The sequence below is a fragment of the Olea europaea genome, chromosome 22 (assembly GCF_002742605.1).
Source record: "Olea europaea var. sylvestris chromosome 22, O_europaea_v1, whole genome shotgun sequence".
Taxonomy (NCBI): domain Eukaryota; kingdom Viridiplantae; phylum Streptophyta; class Magnoliopsida; order Lamiales; family Oleaceae; genus Olea; species Olea europaea.
In genome coordinates, this window is record NC_036258.1 from 14,507,365 (window position 1) to 14,530,806 (window position 23,442).

The 23,442-nt window shown below is 37.2% G+C and overlaps 1 protein-coding gene across 5 annotated transcripts; it reads right to left on the reverse strand.

Annotated features, from left to right (window-relative positions):
• Positions 1 to 1,357: 1,357 nt before the first annotated feature.
• Positions 1,358 to 21,959, reverse strand: LOC111371797 (plant UBX domain-containing protein 8-like). 5 transcript variants are annotated; one of them, XM_022993956.1, is made up of 12 exons: positions 21,883 to 21,959; positions 21,665 to 21,776; positions 19,857 to 19,918; positions 19,165 to 19,738; positions 18,998 to 19,081; positions 18,806 to 18,924; positions 18,438 to 18,654; positions 18,100 to 18,315; positions 17,712 to 17,843; positions 2,625 to 2,768; positions 2,493 to 2,549; positions 1,358 to 1,751 (listed from the first exon to the last, which is right to left on the reverse strand). In XM_022993956.1, exons 2-12 carry the CDS (start codon positions 21,746 to 21,748, stop codon positions 1,644 to 1,646), a joined length of 1,797 nt encoding a protein of 598 aa, XP_022849724.1. In that variant the 5' UTR covers positions 21,749 to 21,776; positions 21,883 to 21,959; the 3' UTR covers positions 1,358 to 1,643. The 5 variants fall into 5 exon arrangements, 4 of the variants coding, with proteins under 4 accessions (XP_022849724.1, XP_022849726.1, XP_022849727.1 ...); XM_022993958.1 differs by lacking the exon at positions 21,883 to 21,959 and having other exon boundaries at positions 18,806 to 18,897; positions 21,665 to 21,858; XM_022993959.1 differs by lacking the exon at positions 21,883 to 21,959 and having other exon boundaries at positions 18,438 to 18,645; positions 18,806 to 18,897; positions 21,665 to 21,856.
• Positions 21,960 to 23,442: the final 1,483 nt, after the last annotated feature.

Consider the following 23,442-nt stretch of genomic DNA (forward strand, 5'->3'; position numbering starts at 1 on the left):
TTCGAAACACCTACGCAACGGTGTCACCACTGAAGAGAACTGTTGCGAGATGTTGAATGGGTATTTGTTGGTGTGCCCTAATCTAAGCGACGGTTTTTAGATCGGAGTGATGATTTGAGCACCGTTCACATCGGTGTTGAGCCGTGGTTTCGGGGTGGAGGATTTTTTAGGTGAAGATTGTGGTTGTGGAGTGGTAGTGTCGGTGGCGTGGTTGAATTGTTGGTGGTGAGGGTGCTAGAGGTGATGTTACTACAATGATGGTAGGTGCATTGTTTCAATGGTGCTAGTTAGTGGTTGTGACCAATTATATATTTTGTTCCGTTGGAGCCGTCATGATGGCGATTATGGTCGTGTGTGTTGGTTTGTTTTTGTCGAGAGGTGGTGGTGGCGTTGGTGTTGTCTATTGTGCGACTGGAGGAGACAGTGGAGAGGGGTGGTCACAAATTTTTAGCAGTGGTCACAATTTGTGACCTTAGTATTGGTCATCGATGGGGATCGAGGTGGGATGTTTACTGTATGTGACCAACAATTTAGTTAATTTGTGACCCACAATCTAATTGTGAGCTAAAAATTCTGAAATTTGTGACTTAAAAGTAATTTTTTTGATTTGCGACCAATTAATTGTGACCTCAAAATAATCTGTCACCTACAAATTTTTTGATTTGTGATTTCGAAATAATTTGTGACCAATTAATTTAATGATATGTGACCGATAAATAAATATGTGACCTTTAAGTACGTATCTACGACCATGAATCATAAAATTGTGACCTTAATATATTTCATTAATAAATATTTTTAATTAATTAACTAATAAACCTGATTTTTGCATTTTATAAATTTAAGACCTGGTTTTTGAAGTCTTCATACTTAATACAAGATTTATGAATTTTTCCCCTAATTTATTATGCACCAATCATTTATTAACTAATTTGAAAGGACTTTCTACTTTTATTTCTGTTTCTTGTAAAAGAACTTTCCACCTTAACTAATATTTGAAAACTCCCCCCCCCCCCCCCCCCCCCCCCCCCGCAAAAAAAAAAAAAAACAAAAAATCCGCGCAGAAGAGCTTTTAGAAAAAGCTACAATGGACAACTGAAAGAAGCACTTTTATAAAATTAATCAAACGGATCCAAAAATAATTTTTGATCTCAAAAGCTCCGTTTAGCTCCTAAAAACCATGCCAAACAGGTCCTATAACTCGAGACAGGCCCACTGAGTATTTAGAAATCGACACACTGTGAGAAAGGAATTCCAAACGTGTCATTTTGTATTAGATAATTTTCTAACACCAACTGAACCTAAATGAAAATTTCAATAAGGGCAAAATCACAAAGACAACCACAACACAAAAAGCAACAAAATGTGCAACACCCTTTCGATCACAATTCCAATTTCAGAAAATTTTCATGCGCATTCTATTCGAGTGAACCAATTGAATACTTTCAACATAAAAACTATTCCCCAGAAACATCAGGACACCATCGACCAAATTCTTGGTAGCAATATAGGCATGCCCCCATTATCTCCATCGATCATGTCACAGTCCATTCCAATAAAAAAATAAAAAAAAATTCCACGATCCCGAGTTAGAATAGAAGATTTTAACACACGGGTTTTAACAAGTTCACAAAATAAACATGTTACTTTGACTCGAGATACAAGGCTTCTTGCTTGCTAGTCAAACCCAATTCGTTGAGAGTCGAGTAACTCTCTCCATCAGCAAAAGCACGTCGAGGGTACGGCCTCACCTGCACAGGAGAAAACCGTTTTCAACAGTCAGAATAGCTGAACCCAAGCACAGATATGTTTTTCCACCTTTCAGATACCCGCATTGATGAGCATCTCTAATGAATGAAAAAGAATTTTGTCAACTAATTTTGGGTTCGTAAATAATGTTAATTTTTAAAAATTTTGATAAATATATCCCTCTCTCTTAATGTGTAGCCAAATCATCCCGCTAAACATGGATACTTTTTTTGTCAACCTGGCAAAGTTGATGAGAAATTTTTAACCCATTTACTCTCTTATTATTATTATTATTATTATCATCATTATTATTAATTTTTTTTTTCCCACAATTTTCAAATTATATAGGCATATCCTCGTCAAACTACACAAGTTTACAAATTTTTTTAATCTAGTTAGATACACTTTCTTTCTTTTGCACAAATTTCAATCAATCCAGGCATTCTTGACGAGAGCCTAGAGGACAAAAAAAAAAAAGAGCAATACAACTGTTTCGCACGACTAAATAGTCATATTAATAAAATCTTCAGCAGCAAAAAGAACTGCCTAGTTAAACATTTCCTATTTTGTCTAATGCTACCTTTTTTTTCCTTAATTTTTTTTTGGGGAGTGGGGAGTGGGGCTGGGCCGGTTCACCAAGAGATTTTGATGCTGCAGATGGGGTATCAGCAAAAGGTTTTTTGCTTAGGAATTAAAGAAAATCAGACCAGACAGTGCAAGACAAGAAAAGGATGATATTTTACCAATCTGTAACCGCCAGGTTTGACCCCTCTGCCAACATCAATGAAGTCAAAAAGATACTGCAAATAAACAACAATCAAATCAAGTCAGTTCATGAACCATTGGTGCAAATCAAATATCGACCACTTCGATACCTGAAGCTTGTCTGACTTGAGAAATCTCCGACCTCTCCTGCTGCCATCAGGCATCCGCACAAGAAGAGTAACAGCATTTTCATCATCTGGTGTTGGTTCCTGAGGAAGGGAAGCTTCTTTTGCTGCTAATTGTCTCTCAATTTCCTGGCAAGTAATAAAATAAAACTATTGTCACTAGAAAGTAGTTCATACAAAAATATCACTAGCTAATCGGAAGAAAACTGTATATGAGAGCAGATTCCAAAACATAAGAGAATAGAATATACGAGATGTCCAGTAATACAACCAGTTTTTGCAGTGGCCAAATAAGGTTTAGCTGATTGTATTGGATCTCACTGTGAAAGACCTGTTACTGTAATTTCTTTCAGCATGGTAATAATGAATAACCAACAAATCGCTCCCATCTCACTTCGTTGAGAATAGGGAAGTTCTCCCAGAGATCCTCACATCACTTTGAAGAATACTTAGTAAAATTAATGCAGATAGAATCACCATCTCACTAATATAAGAGCTTAAATACAAGCTACAAGACCGTAGTTGCGATTGGATGAGGGTGTTTATTTACTTTTTCCTTATGGATTAATGAAATGAAAGGATTCCCAAGATGACAAGTCTCATGCAAGGAATCATAAACAGTTGAGACTTGAAATTTTGCAAAATAACTCAAAAGACACAAGGACGAGTTTTATCAAATGTAAGAATATAAAGTAATGCGTGCTTAACAGAAGGAATTAGGTGCTTCATTTATGCCAGGATTTGCAGCGAACTACAATAAAATTAAGCTGAATTTATGCTTTTCAGTTATGCTAGCAAGCTTCTATAATTTTACTACATAGGTTGTCTAATGTTTACCGAGATATCGTTATTTTGGTTCTCTTAGCAATGGGCTAATGGCAGGACATTACTACTTTCCAAAATCCATGTGGTTATGGTCTTTAAATAGTCGTTAGACAATTGTACAATCTATTAGGAGTCTTGTTAGAATTATAGAACTGTCTGAATGGCTCTCAATTGAGAATTTCTTATCATTAAATAGAAGCTTGTTTCCTAATTACAGCCCCTAATTACAATGTAAATATTATCCATCAAATCTCCCAATTACACCCCTATAACTTAATAATCATCTTTTGTAATATCTCTTATATAAGGAAATGAATACTATTCTATATTTGCAATATAATTATGTACATACATTGACATCTCGTCTCATATTGATACTGGTCAATCAAAAAGCATCAATTTGTCAACCATGAACTAATGTTGAAGATGATCGAGAGCCTTGGTAAATATGGCAGTGGTCTGCAGATCTATAAAAATGTGAGGAAGTATAATCACTTGTTGGTCAAATGCTTCTCGAATGGAGTGACAATCAACCTCAATATGTTTGGTCCGCTCATAGAATAATGAATTAGCAATAATCTGAACAGTGTTTGTATTGTCAGCATGAAAAGGAGTAGAAGTAAGCTGATGAAACCAAGTTCACCTAGTAGGCCTAAGCCACACAATCTCAAAGCAAAGTGGAGGATATAGCTTGATATTCAAACTCAATGGAAGACTTCAAGATATGATCTTGCTTCTTACTCTCCCAAGAGATGAGAGCATCATCAAGAAGCATGCACCAACCAGTAATCGACCTTCGAGTATCCGCACAGCCAGCCCAATCAGCATCAGTAAAACCAGTCAACTCTAGAGAAGTCCCAATAGGAATATACCCTTACATAACGAAGGATATATCGCCCAGCAACAAGATGAGAATGTCGAGGGACTTGTATAGACTAACTTTCTAGACTGCAAAAGAGATATCAGGCCTTATAATTGTTAAATAGTTCAAACTTCCTATCGTCGATATAGCAAAGGATCGGCTAAAAGATCTCCTTCCTGATGAAGCTTCCAATTGACCTTAACCGGGTTGCCGGACTCAAGTACAGCACAAGTAATTATATACAGTATATATGTATGTTAGTATAACAATGTGCCCATATAAGTGGAAAGCAGCCCAAGGCCAAGAAAATACGGCAGCGGACCAAAATCTTTCATGTGAAAAGAAGTTCGAAAATTTTGTTACACTTCCTTAATTAACTGTAAATTAGAACTTTTAATGACGTCATCCACATACACGAGAAGGACAACAATTCCAATAGTAATCTTTCTAAAGAAGAGAGAGGTCAAATTTACTCGAGATAAAATTAAAATCAAGGACTAGTATGAATTTATCAAACTATGCCTTCAGTGCTTGCTTTAACCCATATAATGATCGCTTCAAACAAGGGGCAAATTTGGCAGAGGGCTGCACTTAGTTGTAGCCTACTGTTGCCCAATCCCAGGTCCAGTAAAAATGGTACAATTAGATGAAAAAATGATTTCAATTTTAATCTATATCCCACCAACAAACAATATCACATAGCTAGCCCACCTCAATTCTTAAACTAATTTTTCATTTTAATTTTTGGCGCAATTGGTTGTTTAATTTTAGGCCTAATGTTTAAAACTATCTTGTTTAATTTTAATCCATACTCCATCCCATGTCATTTAATTCCTTTTTTGTCTTCAAAGTTCAACCACAAGCATCATTTGAAACTTTTAAAAACCAAATTGAAATAATTCCCAAATTTTTCAAACCCTAAATCTATTCACCCACACACCAGAGCTATCAACTGTTGACTGCTGACTTTCAACCACAAATCGCAGCTATTGTAAATTGTAAGTATTTTATATTTTCAACCATAAATTGCCTATTGGTCTGGGTTTGGGTAAAGTTCCATGGCAACCTCATAAATATTTTTTTCGTTCTTCCATCCCAAGGCTAAATTTTTTGTTGTTGGCTATGATTATTTAAATAATTTGAATTGCCAATTGAATGTTTTACCTTTTTGTATTTCAGCTTGCCTCTGAAATTCGAATCCTTGCAATATGTGAACATCTTGAATATTCATCTAGACATTAGTTATGGCTAGATTTGAATTGCACCTTCAGAAACAGAAATTAACGATTCCTGAATTTTGCACATGAAATCTAAAGAAGTTCACAAGATTAAGAATTCTGTCAAATCCAAGAATATATATATATATATATATATATATATATATATTGATTCATGAATTTTGCACTTAAAATCTAAAGAACTTCAAAAGATTAAGAATTCTGTCAAATCCCAAGCACTTATGTTATGGTTTTACCACTTATATTTATTATTTGGAAGTTGAGTTGCAACATTATCATAATGACATGATTTTGAACCATGATTTCAAGTACACACACTTTGTAATTTACGCCGAGAATTAGTTGCAAGTAGTAGGTCGGAGTGTTAAAGACATTTTGACTATATTGACTTGTCTAGTATTGACACCTGTTTTAATGGCGATTGTAGAACAAGGATTTTCAACAATAAAACATATGAAGATGAAAATTCGTAACAAAATGAATGATGGTTTTTTCACTGACTGTTTGACACTAAACATTGAATGAAAATTGAGTATGTATTTAGATCTAAATTCTATTATAGATGTATTTAATGCTGTAAAATATCGTTGGGGTACAATTGTAATAAGTAATGTTATATTGCTATTTTTCTTGTTATATATAAATTTATTCGTACATTAAATTTTAAAATTCCCGTTACGTTAATTCCTAGCTTTGATCCAGCTTCAAACAACAAACGTCAGAGGAGGAAGGTGTTAAGAGGCCAAGAGGAGTCATATATACTTCTTTCAAGTTCCTCGTGTAGAAAAGCATTTTTGACATTCATTTGTTGAAGAGACCATCTTGGGATGCAATGATGGAAAAGATAGTACATACTGTAGTCATCTTAGCCACTGATGCAAACGCCTTCTCAAAGTCAATACCATATTCTTGTTTGTTGATGACAAATGTGATCACGTGTGCCTTATATCATTCTATAAAACCATCAGCAAATAGCTTCTTTGTGTAAATCCATTTGCATCAAATAACTTTTATCCCATTTGGAGAGGGCACAATGTCCCAAGGATGATCGTCTTGGAAATCCTGAAGTTCTTCATGCATAACTTGCTTCAAACATGCTTGACTAGTGACTTAGAAATAAGATGTTGGTACAGAAGTAGTGCCAATGGTAGCTTGGAGTGCAATATGTGAGAAACCATACTTATTTGGAGGACGAGTGACACGACTAGAGCGTCGAAGTTCAAGCTTTGGAGGATGAGCATTATGTCATTCTACGGAACCATTAGCACGTAGCTTCTATGTGTAAACACATTTGCATCCAATAACTTTTACCCCATTTGGACAGAGTACAATGTCCCAATTATGATTGTCTTGGAGAGCCTGAAATTCTTTATGCATAGCTTGCTTCCAGCATGCTTGACTAGCGGCCTGGGAATAAGATGTTAGGATAGAAGTATTATCAATGGTAGCTTGGAGTGCAGTATGTGAGAACCCATACTCATCTGGAGGACGAGGGATACGACTGGAGCATCGAAGTTCAAGCTCTTGAGGATGAGACGGTGGCTCAAGACATACACCATTTCAAGATCAAGTGAAGGAGGCAGTAGGGATGTTTGCTATACAATTCCTGGTTAAAGCATTAAATATGACAAGGCATGACATATACGACTGGAGCGTCGAAGTTCAAGCTCTTGAGGATGAGACGGTGGCCCAAGACATACACCATTTCAAGATCAAGTGAAGGAGGCAGTAGGGATGTCTGCTATAAAATTCCTGGTTAAAGCATTAAATATGACAAGGCATGACATCAAAAGTAGGAAGAATGACAGGATAGGAATCAGGTGTGATACGAGATTGGAATAATTATTGATTTTGAAAGAAAACTACAATTTGAGAAATATGTAGCTTATTAGTGATCGTATCGTAACACACAGTGTAGAACTATCCCATGAAAGCACACATAGCAGCTTGAGCTACAAGCTTGAAACTTTCAAGGCATGGTAAACAAAGCAAACACAACTAAATGTGAGTAAAGAATGATGGTCTAGAACATCACCAAACAAGTGAGAGTAATGCGAGTCAAAGTCGAAAGTGCTGAAGGCATTCTATTGATCAAATATACAGCTGTAGATAGAGCTTTAACTTAAAACTTATAAAGTACTAAAGATTCAATTAGAAAGGTACGGACAACATCCAGGATGTGACGATTCTAACGTTCTACGACAACATTTTGTTGCAAAGTATAAAGACAGAGTGTTGAGGAAGGATTCCCTTTATTTTGAGTCCTAAAAGATATTAACATATATATCCTAGGAGTCAGAACGTAATATTTTAATGCTAGCGAAAAATTGGGTCCCAACTTAAGCAACAAAAGTCCGAAAGACTTCGGCTTTCGAATGGAGAAACTATACCCAAGTAAAACGACTATAATCATTAATAGATGTTACAAAATAGGATAGGACTTTAACCCCAAAATTCAGTATAAATAATATCAAAGCAAGTAGAAGTACAACTACCATGATCGGTAAAAGATAAAATTTTGCATTTACTAAGTTTGCATGTAGCACAATTAGAAGATAAATAAATAAAATCTTTTATTACCCAAATAATCGTGTTTCTCAAGATGAGTCAAAACAATAGAATTAGGATGTCCCAATTTTTTACACTAGACGTTGGAGTTATCAGCAACAGAAGTACAAGCAAAAGAAATAGTACTAGGAATGGAAAACTGGAGGGGAAACATAACCCACTTTAGGCCCCTTCACGATCTCTTTTCCCGATGCTTGGTTTGCACAAGACAACCATCATACCTAAAATGGACGTTACGATTATTATCCACTAATTGTACAACAAAAATCAAACTCGTAGATAAATGAGGAGATATGAACACATTAAATAAAGGGCCCAATTTTTCAACCGCAATTACTGGTAGCATACTACCATTGGCTATTTAATGTGCTGTTTACCCTCATACTTTTGAACATCATGTAATCTATCCATATTTCCAGACATATGATTTAAAGCAGCGGAATCAACCAACCAAGTAGACATGATAAATTTTTCTTATCTTGCAATTCCAAAGAAAAGAAGGCAGGTATAACCATTTGATTCATTTGTTGTACCATCTCGGAGGAGGAGTAGAAGAATTGCTTACAGGGTCTGATCACCAGTTGAGGTAGACTGAACATTAGCCTGAGCCGACGATTCTGAGATCGTACATGACAATCCTTAATGATGTGTCCCTCGCAATAATTACATAATTTCTTGCTACAATGCATAGCAATATGCACAAACCCTAGCAGCTATAGCATTGCTCTTGAGATTTAGATTTTTCTTGTCCCTGACCAACGTAGGCTACATTAATAACCTCAGAGGAGACGGTTATGTCATTCCCAGTTAGGTAGCATGACACTGTTCTTTGAGTAATAATTCTCCCAAGCAAATATCCAATGATGGGGTTGCAGTTGAGTGAACTAACCTTGACAGTTTCAAATTCTGGTAAGAGCTTCATGAGAAATTGATTTCTTTGATTTTCTACTTGAATTTTCGATAAGGCGACTAATGCTTTATTGGGAACCTTGGAATAAATTATGCCAGAGTATTCGTTCCATAGATGAAGGAAACCAGCATAAAATTGATCAATTGGAAGATTACCTAAATTGTATAGCACAATTTCTAATTCCAACTGGAACTTTTGTACGGAGTTTTCCTGATTGTACACACATTTAAGATAGTCCCACATCTTCTTAGCCATAGTAAATGAGCAGAGATAGGATATGATATACAGTTAGATTGATCCCAAAATCCACGATATAATGTGAGCATATACACTTACCCATAGTTCTTTCCCTTTTATCTCTGTAGGAGTTGTAGATAACCCATCCAAATGGCCCATAACTCTGGCATTTTATAAGCATCTTGAACCGAAACTCCCATGTGGAGTAATTTTTTCCATTAAAATGGACAAATATTTTTTTCGACATTATAGCAATCCAACACGACCCAATCAGCAATATAAATGTTTTTACAGCAGTCCAAATAGTAGCCCAAATTAATAGCCCAAACAGTAACCTAAAACATTTCCCAAACAATAGCCAACACCAATAGAAGGCCCAAGAAAAGCCCACTACAATTTAAGTAACAAGAAGAAACTGCAACCCACGATTTCAACAATCAATCGACAATTGCTCACAAAAGGAGAAGCCAAAATCTACCATGATGCCGTCAGCCTGAAAATTGATCAATGTTCACAAATTTTGCGGCACACGATTTGAAGATTGGTCACGAAACAAGGATGCAGCAATCTGCCCACAATCCACCAGAAGAATTCGATGGTCACAGAGGTCATCGGCGACCAAGTACACAGTCACAGAAGAGGTAACTACATAAAATTTCCCAAAGCCAAAACCACCAGAAAATGTCAAAACCATAGGAAACCCAAAAAAGTGAGTTTCCTGACATAAGAGAAATCCCAGAAATCGAAATTATACAATTACTATGTTTGAGTCTCGATACTGTGTTAGAATTATAGAATTATTTGCATGACTCAATTGAGAGTTTCTTCTCATTAAATAGAAGCTTGTTTCCTAATTACATAGAAGCATTCTCCATGAAATCTCCCAATTACATCCCTTTCTAAATTACAGCTTAATCATCTTCTGTAATCTCTCTTATATAAGGAAATAAATATTATTCTATATTTACAATATAATTATGTACATACACTGACAAGTCTTTGTTAGTGTTGACATATCATAGTTAATAAAGTTGCTTAACTATTAGTTTCCTCAAGTTTTATGTGACAATTCTTGGTAGTAGTAGGAAATGCAACTGCTCATAAAGTAAGTGTACATCTTTTTGACTTAAAATGGTGGATTATTATTGAGAATTGGGATTTGACTATATTTTGTACAAGGTAGTCAATTTTATGTTTGTTAAGTTTCTAATGGAAAGTGATACATGAAGAAGAAAGGGGAGAATGACTGTTGGGCCCATAAAAAGTTAGATCCCTGAAACACATTGAAGTCTGAAGTATGTGATGGGTCAATTCCACCTATTTTTGTCGACCCTATGATAGGACATCAATTAAAGTGACATACGCAAGATATGATCAGGTGAAGCAGGGCAAGGGCAGTAAAGGAAACAAATCAGTGCAACAAGAAGGAAATCACTTGAGTTTCATATAATTGCAACCAACAACATGTACAAACCGTTAGAGGGAAATTCTAGAAGATTACCAACTATTATAAAAGGCAAGGAGCAATAATAAAGGCAGGAAGAATCTAGCAAACCTGAAGGAGAGAATGAGCCTCTCGAATAGCTCATATATCTTGTAATTTTTTCTTTTCTTTCAATTACAGTCGATTGTAATCACTCATTTGAATTCAATCAGATTTTCCCAGTACCGTTCTTCAATAAATCTCAATTTATCTTTCCCAGACCACTTCTTATCATTCTGGTATCAGAGCACCTTCCTGGAGATGACACTAGCCGACCGCGTTGGGAGTATTGATGGATGGATGGAGGAACTGTAGCAGGGGTTACAAACGGGTCTCGACTCCATGCAATTGGATTTGCGGGGACAAATATCAGTCATAATGGAGAAGTTTAACTGATTGATGAATAAGTGGGAGGAACATGAGAGAGGATGGAAAGGGAAGATGGATGAAGGGGTTCCGACAATGTGACCCTCAGTTCAGAGATTAGGCCGAAATTGAAAGAGGTCAGTCTAGGAGTGGAGGGTACTAGTTGTATGGGTGGAGTGTGGAGATCGGATCAACGAAATACGAAGCTAGAGCTACCTATGTTCAACGGTGATAACCCATATGGGTGGATCTTCGGAGCAGAAAGATGTTTCTCCATTAATCAGATGGAAGAGGTAGAAAAATTAGAGGCCACAACGTGTGTTTAAAAGGGGAGGCCCTAGCATGGTTCCAGTAGGAAAAGAAGAGGCAGAAACTGCAGAAGTGGAAGGAACTTAAATTGTTAATGCTGGAGAGATTTCAACCCTCTCATGAAGGAACACTTTGAGGAAAAATTCCTAGCATTCTGGCAAGAAGGATCCATTCGAGAGTACCGGCGATGCTTTGAGACATTGGCGTTTGAAGCGATTCTGGAAGGAAACTTCATTAATGGGCTGCGACCTGAAATACGGGCTGAGGTGCGCTGTTGAGGCCCAAAGGCTTGGGCCAAATGATGGAAGTGGCCCTGCGCATAAAAGAAAGAAATTGGGCTCTTCAAATGGCCCAAGGAGGATTTAGCCCAAATAGAGGTAAGGTCAATTACCTGCGCTCCCCATTTGCGAGCTCCCCATCATATTCTTCCCCCAAATCGCCTCCGTCCATCGGCTCCAGGGTAGTATCCACTAGGAAAGCTGCCCAACCCATGCATCTATCTTTCAAGTGGCTAAGTAAGGCTAAGCTACAGCCAAAAAAAGAGAAGGGTCTGTGTTTTCATTGTGATGAGAAGTACACGGTTGAGCATATATGCAAAAATAAAGAACTACAAGTGTTGATAATCCAAGACGAAGAAGGAAGAAGATGAGTTGATTGTGGGGAAGACAGCGAGAACAAGGAATTGGTTGAATTAGGAGACATGGTGGAACTATCCATGAACTTGGTGGTAGGGTTGACTCCACCTCAAACCATGAAGGTAAAGGGCAAAATTATAGGGCAATCGGTAGTGGTACTAATCGATTGCGGGGCTACCCATAATTTTATTTCAACAAAGTTGGTGCAAAGGTTAGGGCTCCCTAAAATCACCACTACCGGCTATCTTGTAATCATGGGACGGGCCTTGCCATTCAAGGAGCTGGAGTGTGTAAACAGGTGGTGTTATCGCTTCAAAACATCTGAGGTTGTTGAAGATTTCTTGCCTCTTGAATTGGGCAGTTCGGATGTGATCCTCAGGATGAAATGGTTAGCTACATTAGGCGGAACACTAGTCAACTGGAAGGAGCTCACAATGAAATTCAGGTTTGGAGGCACATCTGTCACCCTGCAAGGTGACCCCAGCCTAAGCAAAACCTCGGTTTTCTATGAAATCGATGATTAAGGCATTTAGAGAAAATGGAGAGGGATTGTTACTAGAGCTAGGAAGCATCATTGCCGAGGAGTTATTGATGGGAACACTAGTAGCGCTTGAGGTGCTAGCAGAATTCTCCAGGGTGTTCAAAGAACCCCAAGGCCTTCCACCAAACCGCAATCGAGATCACGCTATTGTGTTGCAACCAGGGGTAGCACCAGTAAACGTAAGGCCCTATCGCTACCCGTATGTGCAGAAAAATGAGAGAGAAAGATTGGTTCGAGAGATGTTAGCAGCAGGTATTATTAGACCAAGCACGAGCCCCTTCTCCAGTCCAGTATTATTGGTCAAGAAAAAAAATGGGAGTTGGCATTTTTGGGTAGATTGCCGGGCATTAAATCGGGCAACAGTGTCAAACAAATTCCCTATTCCAGTTATTGAGGAACTCCTTGATGAATTGCACGGAGCAACATTTTTTTCCAAACTGGATTTGAAGGCCGGGTGTCATCAAATTCGGGTAACGGAGGGAGATATCCCGAAAACAACATTTCGAACTCACGAGGGGCACTATGAGTTCCTTGTCATACCGCTCGGACTGACTAACGCTCCAGCCACTTTTCAATCGCTTATGAATGAGATCTTTAAATCACAATTAAGAAGGATTTCTTACCCTTTTTTATCATATTATGGTCTATAGCAGCAATATGGAGGAGCCTTATGAGCATCTTAAATGTGTATTAGCCTTGTTGGCTAAACATCAGTTGTATGCTAATAAAAGGAAATGTCAACTCAGGCAGACGGAGATTGAATACTTAGGGCACATTATATCGAAGAAGGGAGTTGCAGCAGATCAAACGAAAATTAAGGAAATGTGTGTTGGCCTAACCCCTAAAATCTTAGACCTTCATGGATTTTTAAGCTTATCATGATACTATCGAAGGTTCGTGAAGGGATATAGACAACTAGCTTGGCCTTCAACCAAAAGGCTGCAGAAAGACAACTTTTACTGGGACGAGATAGCTGAGGCTTCATTCCAAAATTTGAAGGAGGCCATGGTTTCGGCTTCGGTTCCTGTGTTAGCCCTACCAGATTTTAGCAACCAATTCATTGTGGAGACTAACGCTTCAGGGCATGGACTTGGGGCAGTTTTAATGCAAGAACAATGTCTCGTAGCTCATTTCAGCCATGCACTAAATTCGCACAACCGTAGCAAGTGTATGGAAGGGAGTTAATGGCCATTGTTTTTGCGGTTCAAATATGGAGGCATTATCTCTTGGAACAGAAGTTCATCATCTGGACAGATCAGATTAGCTTGAAGTTTCCGATGGAGCAAAGAGTGGTTAATCCCGTTATCAAAAGTGGTTGGTTAAGCTGATGGGGTATCGCTTTGACATACAGTATCAGCCGGATCTTGAAAACAAGGTAGCTGATGCGTTGTCGAGGATAAATCCAGCGGTTGAATTGATGGCTATAATAGTCTCGAAGGTGCTATCACTAGAAAGGCTAATAGAAGAGGTAACGGCAGATGAAAGCCTTGGGAAAATCGTGGACGATATAGAGGCAGACTGGCTATCACATCCAGGGTATTCTTTGTCGCATGAGCAGTTATTATACAATGGACGGCTAGTGATACCAAAAGAGTGCTTTGGTGCCTCTACTATTACGAGAAGGCCATGATGGGAGCATTAGAGGGCACTCCAAGGTACTTCAGACCTATAGGCGCTAAGCAGCCAATGTTTTCTGGAAAGGGATGAGGAAGGACGTCCAACAGTACGTCAGTTAGTGTTCAGTATGCCAACAAAATAAATAGTTAGCCTTGTCGCGAGCAGGTCTCTTGCAACCGCTCCCTATACCTGATTAAGTGTGGGAAGAAATTGCTATGGATTTCATCGAGGGGTTGCCTAAATCTGCAAGTATGGACACAATCTTGGTGGTAGTGGACCAAATAAGCAAGTATGCACATTTCGTGGGTTTGAAGCATCCTTTCATAGCTAGTACAGTGGCAACCATATAAACTAAAGAGGTCATTCGCTTACATGGGGTGCCAAAATCCATAGTATTCGACCATGATAAGGTTTTTATGAGTAAGTTCTGGGAGGAAATATTTCGCCTATAGGGCACTAAACTTAATAGAAACACAGCATACCACCCTCAGTCCGATAGACAATCAGAAGTGGTTAATCGCACGCTAGAGACGTACTTGCGTTGTTTTGCTTCAACCAAACCCAGAGCTTGGTACAGTTGCTATCGTGGGCAGAACTATGGTACATCACTTCTTATCATGTCTCCTCTAGAATCACCCTGTTCCCAAATTGTTTATGCAAGGGAGCCACCCCCGTTGATACGATTTGAAAAGGGTTCAACCATAGTCTCAACTGTAGAACAACAGCTATTGGAAAGAGACCTGGTCTTAGAGGAACTCAAGGAGCAATGACTCAGAGCACAGTCTAAAATGAAACACAATGCTGATGCTAAATGGCGCGAAGTATGTTTTGAGGTTGGTGACCAGGTCCTCCTCAAGATTAGGCCATATAGAAGAAAATCCTTGGCCACCCATCCGAATGAGAAGCTGGCTCTAAGGTTTTATGGGCCTTACATGGTGACACAGAAGGTAGGAAAAGTGGCATACCACCTTAATTTGCCTCCCACAGCCGACATTCACCTTGTGTTCCACGTGTCCCAGTTAAGAAAAGCTATGGGAACATTCCAAACAATAGAGGAATTACCCTCACAACTTAGGAAGGAGTTGGAAATGATGGTAGAGTTAAAGGCAGTACTCAAAGTAAGACCAGGGACCACGGGAAACCTTCGAGGCCATGACATTTTGATTCAATGGAAGGGTATGCCTCCCTTAGAAGCAACGTGGGAACTTTGTGATTTAATTGAACAACAGTTCCCCTCCTTTTACATTGGGACAAGGTGAGATTCGAAGGGAGGGGTAATGATTGGCCACCAATTAAAGTGATATACTCAAGACGTGATCAGGTGAAGCAAGGCATGGGCAGTAAAGGAAACAAATCAGTGTAGCAAGAAGGAAAACACGTTTCATAAAATTGCAACCAATAGCAGGTGCAGACCGTTAGAGGGAAATTCTAGAAGATTACCAACTACTATAAAAGGCAAGGAAGGAGCAATAATAAAGGTAGGAAGAATCTAGCAAACCTGAAGGAAAGAATGCCTCTCGAATACCTCATATATCTTGTAATTTTTTTTTTCTTTTGGTTACAGTCGATTGTAATCACTCATTTAAATTCAATCAGATTTTCCCAGTACTATTCTTCACTAAGTCTCAAATTTTCCTTCCCAGACCTCATCACCCTATTACCACACCATCTAATGTAAAGAAGACTATGATTAGAGCTTGTGTTGATCTCCATTTTTTCCCAAAATGTATTTTGGAATAGTATTTTGATGGAGAAGACATAGTTAAAAAATAAGGAAAAGTTTTGAATTTATGTGTAAAAACATTTTATTGAAAAATGTGTGGTCGAAAATAAAAAGAGAAAAATGCATTTTGAAAATAATGGGGACTAAACAAGGGATTAAAAACCTATGGGAGAGGTCTTAATAACTATGACTTCCCAAAGCACAGTGTTACGGACCGTAAGGTCATGACTTGAGGCTTGTCATGGCATGGGAATGTCACGACACAAAGTGGGAACATGAGGTAAACCTATGGCAAATAAAGTCTTAAGTTTTGGCAGTACATGGCGATGAGGGCGTCGCCAAATTTAGTGGGGGAGTAACTTACGTCCCCACAGTTGCGACCAATACGTCTAGGTTGTAGATGAGGGAATCGGGTAATGTAAGCAGTGTGTTACGGCTGGATGGAAGCACCTGCGGTGGGGGAGCAGACCGAACTTGCAACAATGGATGTGGGCAGAACCAACATAGGAACCTATGGCAAGGGACGCAGGCAGGACCAAGATAAGCACTACGGCAGGGGGATGTAAACATGCAAAACTCAGGTAGATTGCTAGAATTGCGGCAGGGGACGCAACAGTAATACAGGCAGACTATGTAGGCGAACGCAGGCTAGGGACGCAAGCAGACGCCGATAGGAGATGCAGGATGAAAATCAGATTTTCAGGGTGAAAACTACTATTGTGAGGAGAAGTAATACCCTAGACTATCGCCGGTGGTTTTGGATGCAAGTGTGCGTCAAATTTTCCAATTAGACAACTTGCATAAAGAGGCCAACATGCAACTTGCCAACTTGCTTGAAGAAGTAAAATCCAACTTAGCCACCATGATAAAGACATGTCCACTTGCACAATAAGTTGCAGAGATTGTCCACTTGTATGGAAAGTGACATGCCAACTAGCATAGAATTGGAAGAGGATAAGATACATTGCAACATGACAACTTGCAAGTGTAGAGACATGCAACTTGTAAGGAAGCAAATTCCAACTTAGCTACCTTGTATCTAAGGAGGTGGAAGGTAACTTGCAACTAATAAGGACCACTGGATCAATATCAATCCTAGCCATTGATGCCAACTTGCATATCATGAGTTTGCCTATAAATAGAGATGTTTGGTCATTTGTAATTCCTATGGAATGAGTAGAGGAAGTAATAGAGAGTTGAGAGAAAATTCCTATGGATGAAATGGGAGTAAAGTGGGATAGAGTGATATTTTTGTAGAGAGAAAATACTAGAGAGTTTGTAAATAGTTTTCTCTTATATTTATACAAAGAATTTTCCCCAAATATATGTGTACTCTCTTTTCCTCATAATTTTCTTCTCTACCATCTCTACCAAAGTTAACATATAATTTAGCCTCATTTGGTTAAATTATTGTTGGAGTTTAAGGCTGACTTAACGCTATCTCGTGGGGACGAGAATTGTCGAGCGTTAAGGCCGCACGATTCTAGCGTAGTTCAGGAGTTACGAAACTAGGCCCGTGACAACAAACTAACTTGAGTATACCAAGAAGGAAAATGTCCGTGTGGATTAAGTTCCTCCAACACGTTTTTGCTTGTCTCAGTCTAACTCCATAAGTAAAAAATTAGCATCAATTACTATGGTCAATAATTAACCTAACAAACTTTGCATAAAAGAATGTTGACCAGACATAAAAATTATTAATGAGACCCATTTATTGGCTCCTTTGTATGAGTTTTTTTTCTATCTCTGATCGATTACCTGTTCCTCTTCTATTTTTCTTTGCAATTCCTCCTCCTTGCGCCTCTCTTCTACTAGAGCAGTTTCAGCTACTTCCCGTGCCTTCAACTCCTTCTCTTTATCAGCTTGTAATGAAGCAAGAAACTCATCATCCTACATGGAATCATAGATTAAGGCCTTATTTGATTCTCATTTTTCTCAAAATGCATTTTTCTCTCTTCTTTTCAACTACACATTCTTCATTAAAATATATTACATGTAAATCAAAAAAATTTCCTTATTTCTCATCCACACATTCTCCATTGATCTACTATTCTAAAATTCATTTTTCCCTAAAAATGGGGGTGAAAACAGCCCCTAAAATCAAGGACAAACTGATCTACTTGCACTAAAAGCACATAATTCAAACCTGTTGTTCCCGTATCAATCGCTGAGCTGTAAGAGCAGGTGACGGAGGACGAGGCATATCCCTCAGGTAAGGATCCATAGGTCTATCTAAACCATTCTGCATGAGTTGATGAGGTGCATAAGGGATATGATATCTACTTCTTTCAGGAATGCCACCAAGCATTGCAGCCTCAAGCATTACTGCTTCATCATGTTCCTCAGATGAGATGCCACCCCACTTTAAACAAATGTACATTGGAAGCATATTTTATCAGTATTTGAAATGCATAGAACAGTCAATTTTAGTTTCTAGAAGATCATTTAAAGTTAGTGTACATAAATGTCAAGAAAAAATGTTACTTCATCAGAGCTGTGCTGCGAATGATGAAGGCTACCACCCTGCCTAGGGCTTGATAGTGGGGTAACGTCAACTTCTTCAATATTTTGGGTAGTAGTGTCAACAGAACCTGGAGACATGTGTCTCCTCCCATGCCTAACTAGAGGATGCTCCTCTGCATCTTCTGCTTCATCTTGAATGGATGAGCTTCCAACCTCCAACCATGGTTGCCTACAAATACTTCGTCAGAAGAAGAAAATTGAGATATCCAACAATTACATATGAACATCCATGAGCAACGGGAACATAGGAGGGGAATAGATACTCCCAACAGAAATAACTGAAAGAATGAGTTTATAATTAAGACAGTGACATCAAAGAGAGCATATACCTTTGAGCTGTGGGTGCTAATTTGCCCAATTCCTCCACCTCAGCTGATATCTGATCTTCCTGTCTCGATACTCCAGCTTTCCCTTCCAGTTCCTGCAGCACTTTCTCTTGCTCAGCTGTCTGGATTCACTTCCACGTTAACAGAAGCAACAACAAAGATTCACAAATGTTGGCAAAGAGCAAAGAAGCATACCTTCAATGATGAAGAAACTGCATGTGCAAGCTCAGTGTCTTCTAGGTGAGATTGTCTAGGCTGATGAGAGGAATTCCTAAGATCCTGTATCAGATCAATATATTTCGATAACTAAAATTCACATTACAGGCTGAAAATGACTCATACATTCAAACTGCATCACATACAAGGTGATCATCAAATTGTTGATTTGACATTGCAGCATCCCGTTTGGAAGCCTCAATGGCAGCACGGATCATTTCTTCTTCTATATCATTGCTGTAGTCAGGTACATCAACAATAGCAGGAGCACTTGGTCCATGACATGTTGAACTATTTTGTTCCCTATGCCCAGAAGCATGCGTAAATGGTGTATTTGGGACATAATCTCCATTGTTGTCGTCGTCGTCGTCGTCGTCATCCATTGTGACAGTCCCACGGATTTCTGGGCCATGATGTGCAGTTTCAGAGACATCTTCAATTATAGGAGCAGTACCAGACTGACCAGAAGGTCCGTTACCATCCTTCACCTCAATTGGGATCTCCCTCACCTCTCTTGGATGTGAAACAAATGATGAATGACTACCAAAACTAGTACCAGTATCAAATATAGTTCTTGAGAAGTTTGGATCAAATAAAGAAAATGGATTCAAATCCCTAGCAGAGGGTAATAGTGAAAAAGGTCTACGGGGTTCAGCCAGAATTGGGTCATCTATATCCATAACATCATTCCGAGGAGCAGTGATAGATGCCTCTGGCGTTCTGAACATAGAGAAACAATAATGTAATAGAAGATGTTCAGATTTAAAAGTACATAGGCATTTAAAGGGAAAGAAGAAGGGGGGGAAAAAAGATTGAAAAGGACTGGAAAAATGCCTACATGTTTCTATCAGCTTCATTGAAATGTGAATTGACAGCTTCATTCAGGTTGCCATGATGCTCCTGCTCAACACAGCACATATAATTAACTCGTTTGAGGCAGACAGAAAGAAGGGGAAAGAAGAGTGTTGAAAAATAGTAAGCCTATGTTTGGTCCCCATTTCTTCAAAATTCAATTTCAACCACACATTTTCTCATAAAATAATTTTACACAAACCAAAACTTTTTCTTCTTTTTAACCACACATTCTCGGAAAAACACTATTCCAAAATACATTTACTTATCAAAATGGGGTTCAAACAGGGGCTAAAGAAGTCACGAGTAGTTCCAGATATTAAATTCCTCCAATACTGATCTATAAAGCTAGTAAATAGCACAGTTGCATAGTTAACTATCACCAAATTTACAAATTATAAGCAAACAAATATGTAAACTTTCTTTCTTCTGGGTCATATGATAGCAATTCGATACCAGATTGTTTGATACCGTGGTCCAATTGGAAATTACTTTTTCCACCGACTATCAAACACCAACATTTTTAGCTATGGATTGAATAAAAGTTCATCAAGGACCCACAGTGGAGCAGGATATGTAGAAGAAGATGCATGTTACAACATTCATATGTGCACACTTGTTTCACTTTCCCTCTTCTCGTAAAAACTGCAGAGACATCAACTAAAAGATAATATCCATAGAGCATATGCATAACCCAAATCTGGCAGAATAATGCAAGCCGTTTGACTTCTCTCCTTCCTCTATCATTTCCTTCTTTCTTTAAGGCACAAACTAGGAACCATAAGACAACTGAATAAACAATACACATTTAAAGAAATAGATCTACAGGCAGTTCTTGATGCTGATAATTGTTGAAGATGAGATTTAAAAGAATATAAGTAGCTCATCTCTAAAATCTTAAGTTTTTAGATGAAATAGTTAACATGATTAGAGCTAAGCAACTGCTGTCCGTTAATAAAAATTGAGTACACATCAGAACTTTGATTAAAAAAAATATGAATGTTGTTTGCATGTGAGGGGGGTGTGGTAGACAAGATTTAACTGTATAAATGTGACCCATTGATAACTGCTTAAGCTTTTAGAGAATGTTGTCATCAATATTAGACACCAACCCCTTTAAATTCTGAAAATATAGAGCTGTTGCAGCTAGCAAATTCCAAGTAGTTCTCACAGACCTAATCCAAATTTTTCTTGCTTCTATTGACCCACTCGATGCATTTCATTAAGCATAACAGGGTCACCGCAATTTATTAAAGCATGATCTAAATCTGTAATAGAATGAATAATATATGAGCACAGTGGAGTGAATTGAAAGATATTACTTGAGATTGAATTGTGATTTTCACGCTTTCAGTCCATACATTCTATTATGATTCATGTTCATTTTTACCTATAACCATACGTATATAAAATGTGCAATATAATGATTTTCATTCCTTATATGCAATCTGATCTATAACACGAACACCAGTTGGAAAACTTACCATATGAAATTTGTCTACCCTGAAAAAAATAAGAAGAAACTTCCCCCAACTCTACATAAAACCCTAGTTTTTCACCAGTTTTTTTCCCCTTTTTCCTCGTCAGTTTTTTTTTTTTCTTTTTCTTTTCATCAGCTAATTTAAAACAATACAGTACAATCAACTAACGACGCAAACTACACCCAACACATTGAACTTAAAAAATAAAAATAAATAATCTGAATTTAAAAAAAAAATAGCAAATTAAAATTAAAAACAGCTAAAATAGCATTCATCCAGTATTTTTGATTGGCGACTTTACAGTAAAAATTACCTCGAGTTTCTGAATAGCAGTGGCCTCAGATACACCAGTGATGCTCATGAAAGTATCAATTGCTTCTTGATCAGGCCCGGCCATTTCAAATGAATGAGAACTTAATTTTTGCCTAAATAAAAAGAGAGTTCAGAAATTTTAAGAAATTCGTGTGTTGTTCAAAACGGAAGGGAGAACATTAGAGTAATATATAGAGTTGAGGACTGAATTGTCTTTACCATTGGAAGGGTGATTGGGTTGGTAAATATGATGAGAGTGGAGGTAGGTTCTGACATGTTCTGTTCCCACTCTTCCATTTGGCGTTGATTAATTATATTATCACTACAAATTTTAATTACCACGCCACCATATCATAGTTACACCATAATTAAAATATACTTTTAATAAATACATTATAATAAATTTACAATTATAATTTTAATTAAATCAGTAAAAATAAAAAATTGAAAAATAACATAACATAATATTGTGATGTACTTATCACCAATATTAATCTTCATTTTCTAAACCTTTCCCCTCATTTATTTCATAGCAATTGAAAATAAAACATCGGTGAAGGACACCATACAATAATAAATTGTATGTTTGACACAAATAATTAATATGTTCGAAAGGATCCTTTGAAATTGTCAGTAATTTGTTTGTGTTACCATTTTCATTCGATATATGAATTTTTTATGTATTCACAATTTTATTTTTTTAATCTTGAAAATCTATTTTGGAAACACTTTTAAGTTGAATTAAGAAATTTTATCGACAACAACCTTATAATTTCATGGATGAAAAGGTTTAAATAATTTATCAGACACATTTAAAACCCAACTTGAGGAAGCATTTCTAACATATTTTTGATAAACTCGACATGTTTTAGAATGAATTAATAGACATAAATTTAATATTCGATTTATTTATACTTGGTTAGTAGCAAAGTATTGTGTATAATCATATATATTGAAGTCACCATCATTTTCCTAATATTTAGAACAAATAAATTGAATTATGATAAGTTTTAAAAAAAACTTTAAATTTATTACGATCCTGTAAAAAATACAATATAACAATAACAACTTTTGGAAATTTATATACCTCATAGACAAAAATTCACGAAAATCGATGCACCTACATATACACAAATTCATTTACGGTTTATCTATATACCGTGAGGGAAAGATTATCTTGTCGCCGTAGAAGAAGGCAAAAGTCGTTGGAAAAACTATGAACAATGAGATGTTGAGGAAAAAGAAAGAAAGAAATAGACTTTATATTTGTGGTTTAACAATAATTTATTTAATTAAAAAGTATATTAAAATTTTAATTATGTAATTTTACTTAATGATATTTTAGTAGAAAATTGGAAGGGTCCGTTTGATTGCAAAGATGGAAATTGGATGGAAAGAAAATGAATTTCAGGGAATTGAATTGCTTAAAAATTGTTTTCCTGGAAATTGTCAATTTTTGTATTTGATTGGTATAATTTTTCACGTAAAAAATCTCGAAATAAAAGTATTTTTTGAGGTTTGTTTGGCTTTGTTTTGCATAAAAATTGTCGATTATCCTCTTTTATAATTGGTGATAGAATTTAATTCTATTGCCCAAAAAAAAAAAAAAAAAAAAAAAAGGTTGCTAGTTGCCTGGAAAACCAAAAACCATACCTCGTGCAATAAAATGAATTAGTTAATTTGGTGGAAAACATGTGCCATGGAAGATGGAAATTCTATTGCCTAGAAAATGTTACCTATCAAACAAGGCAAATGGAAGGAAAATAGAATTTAAATTCC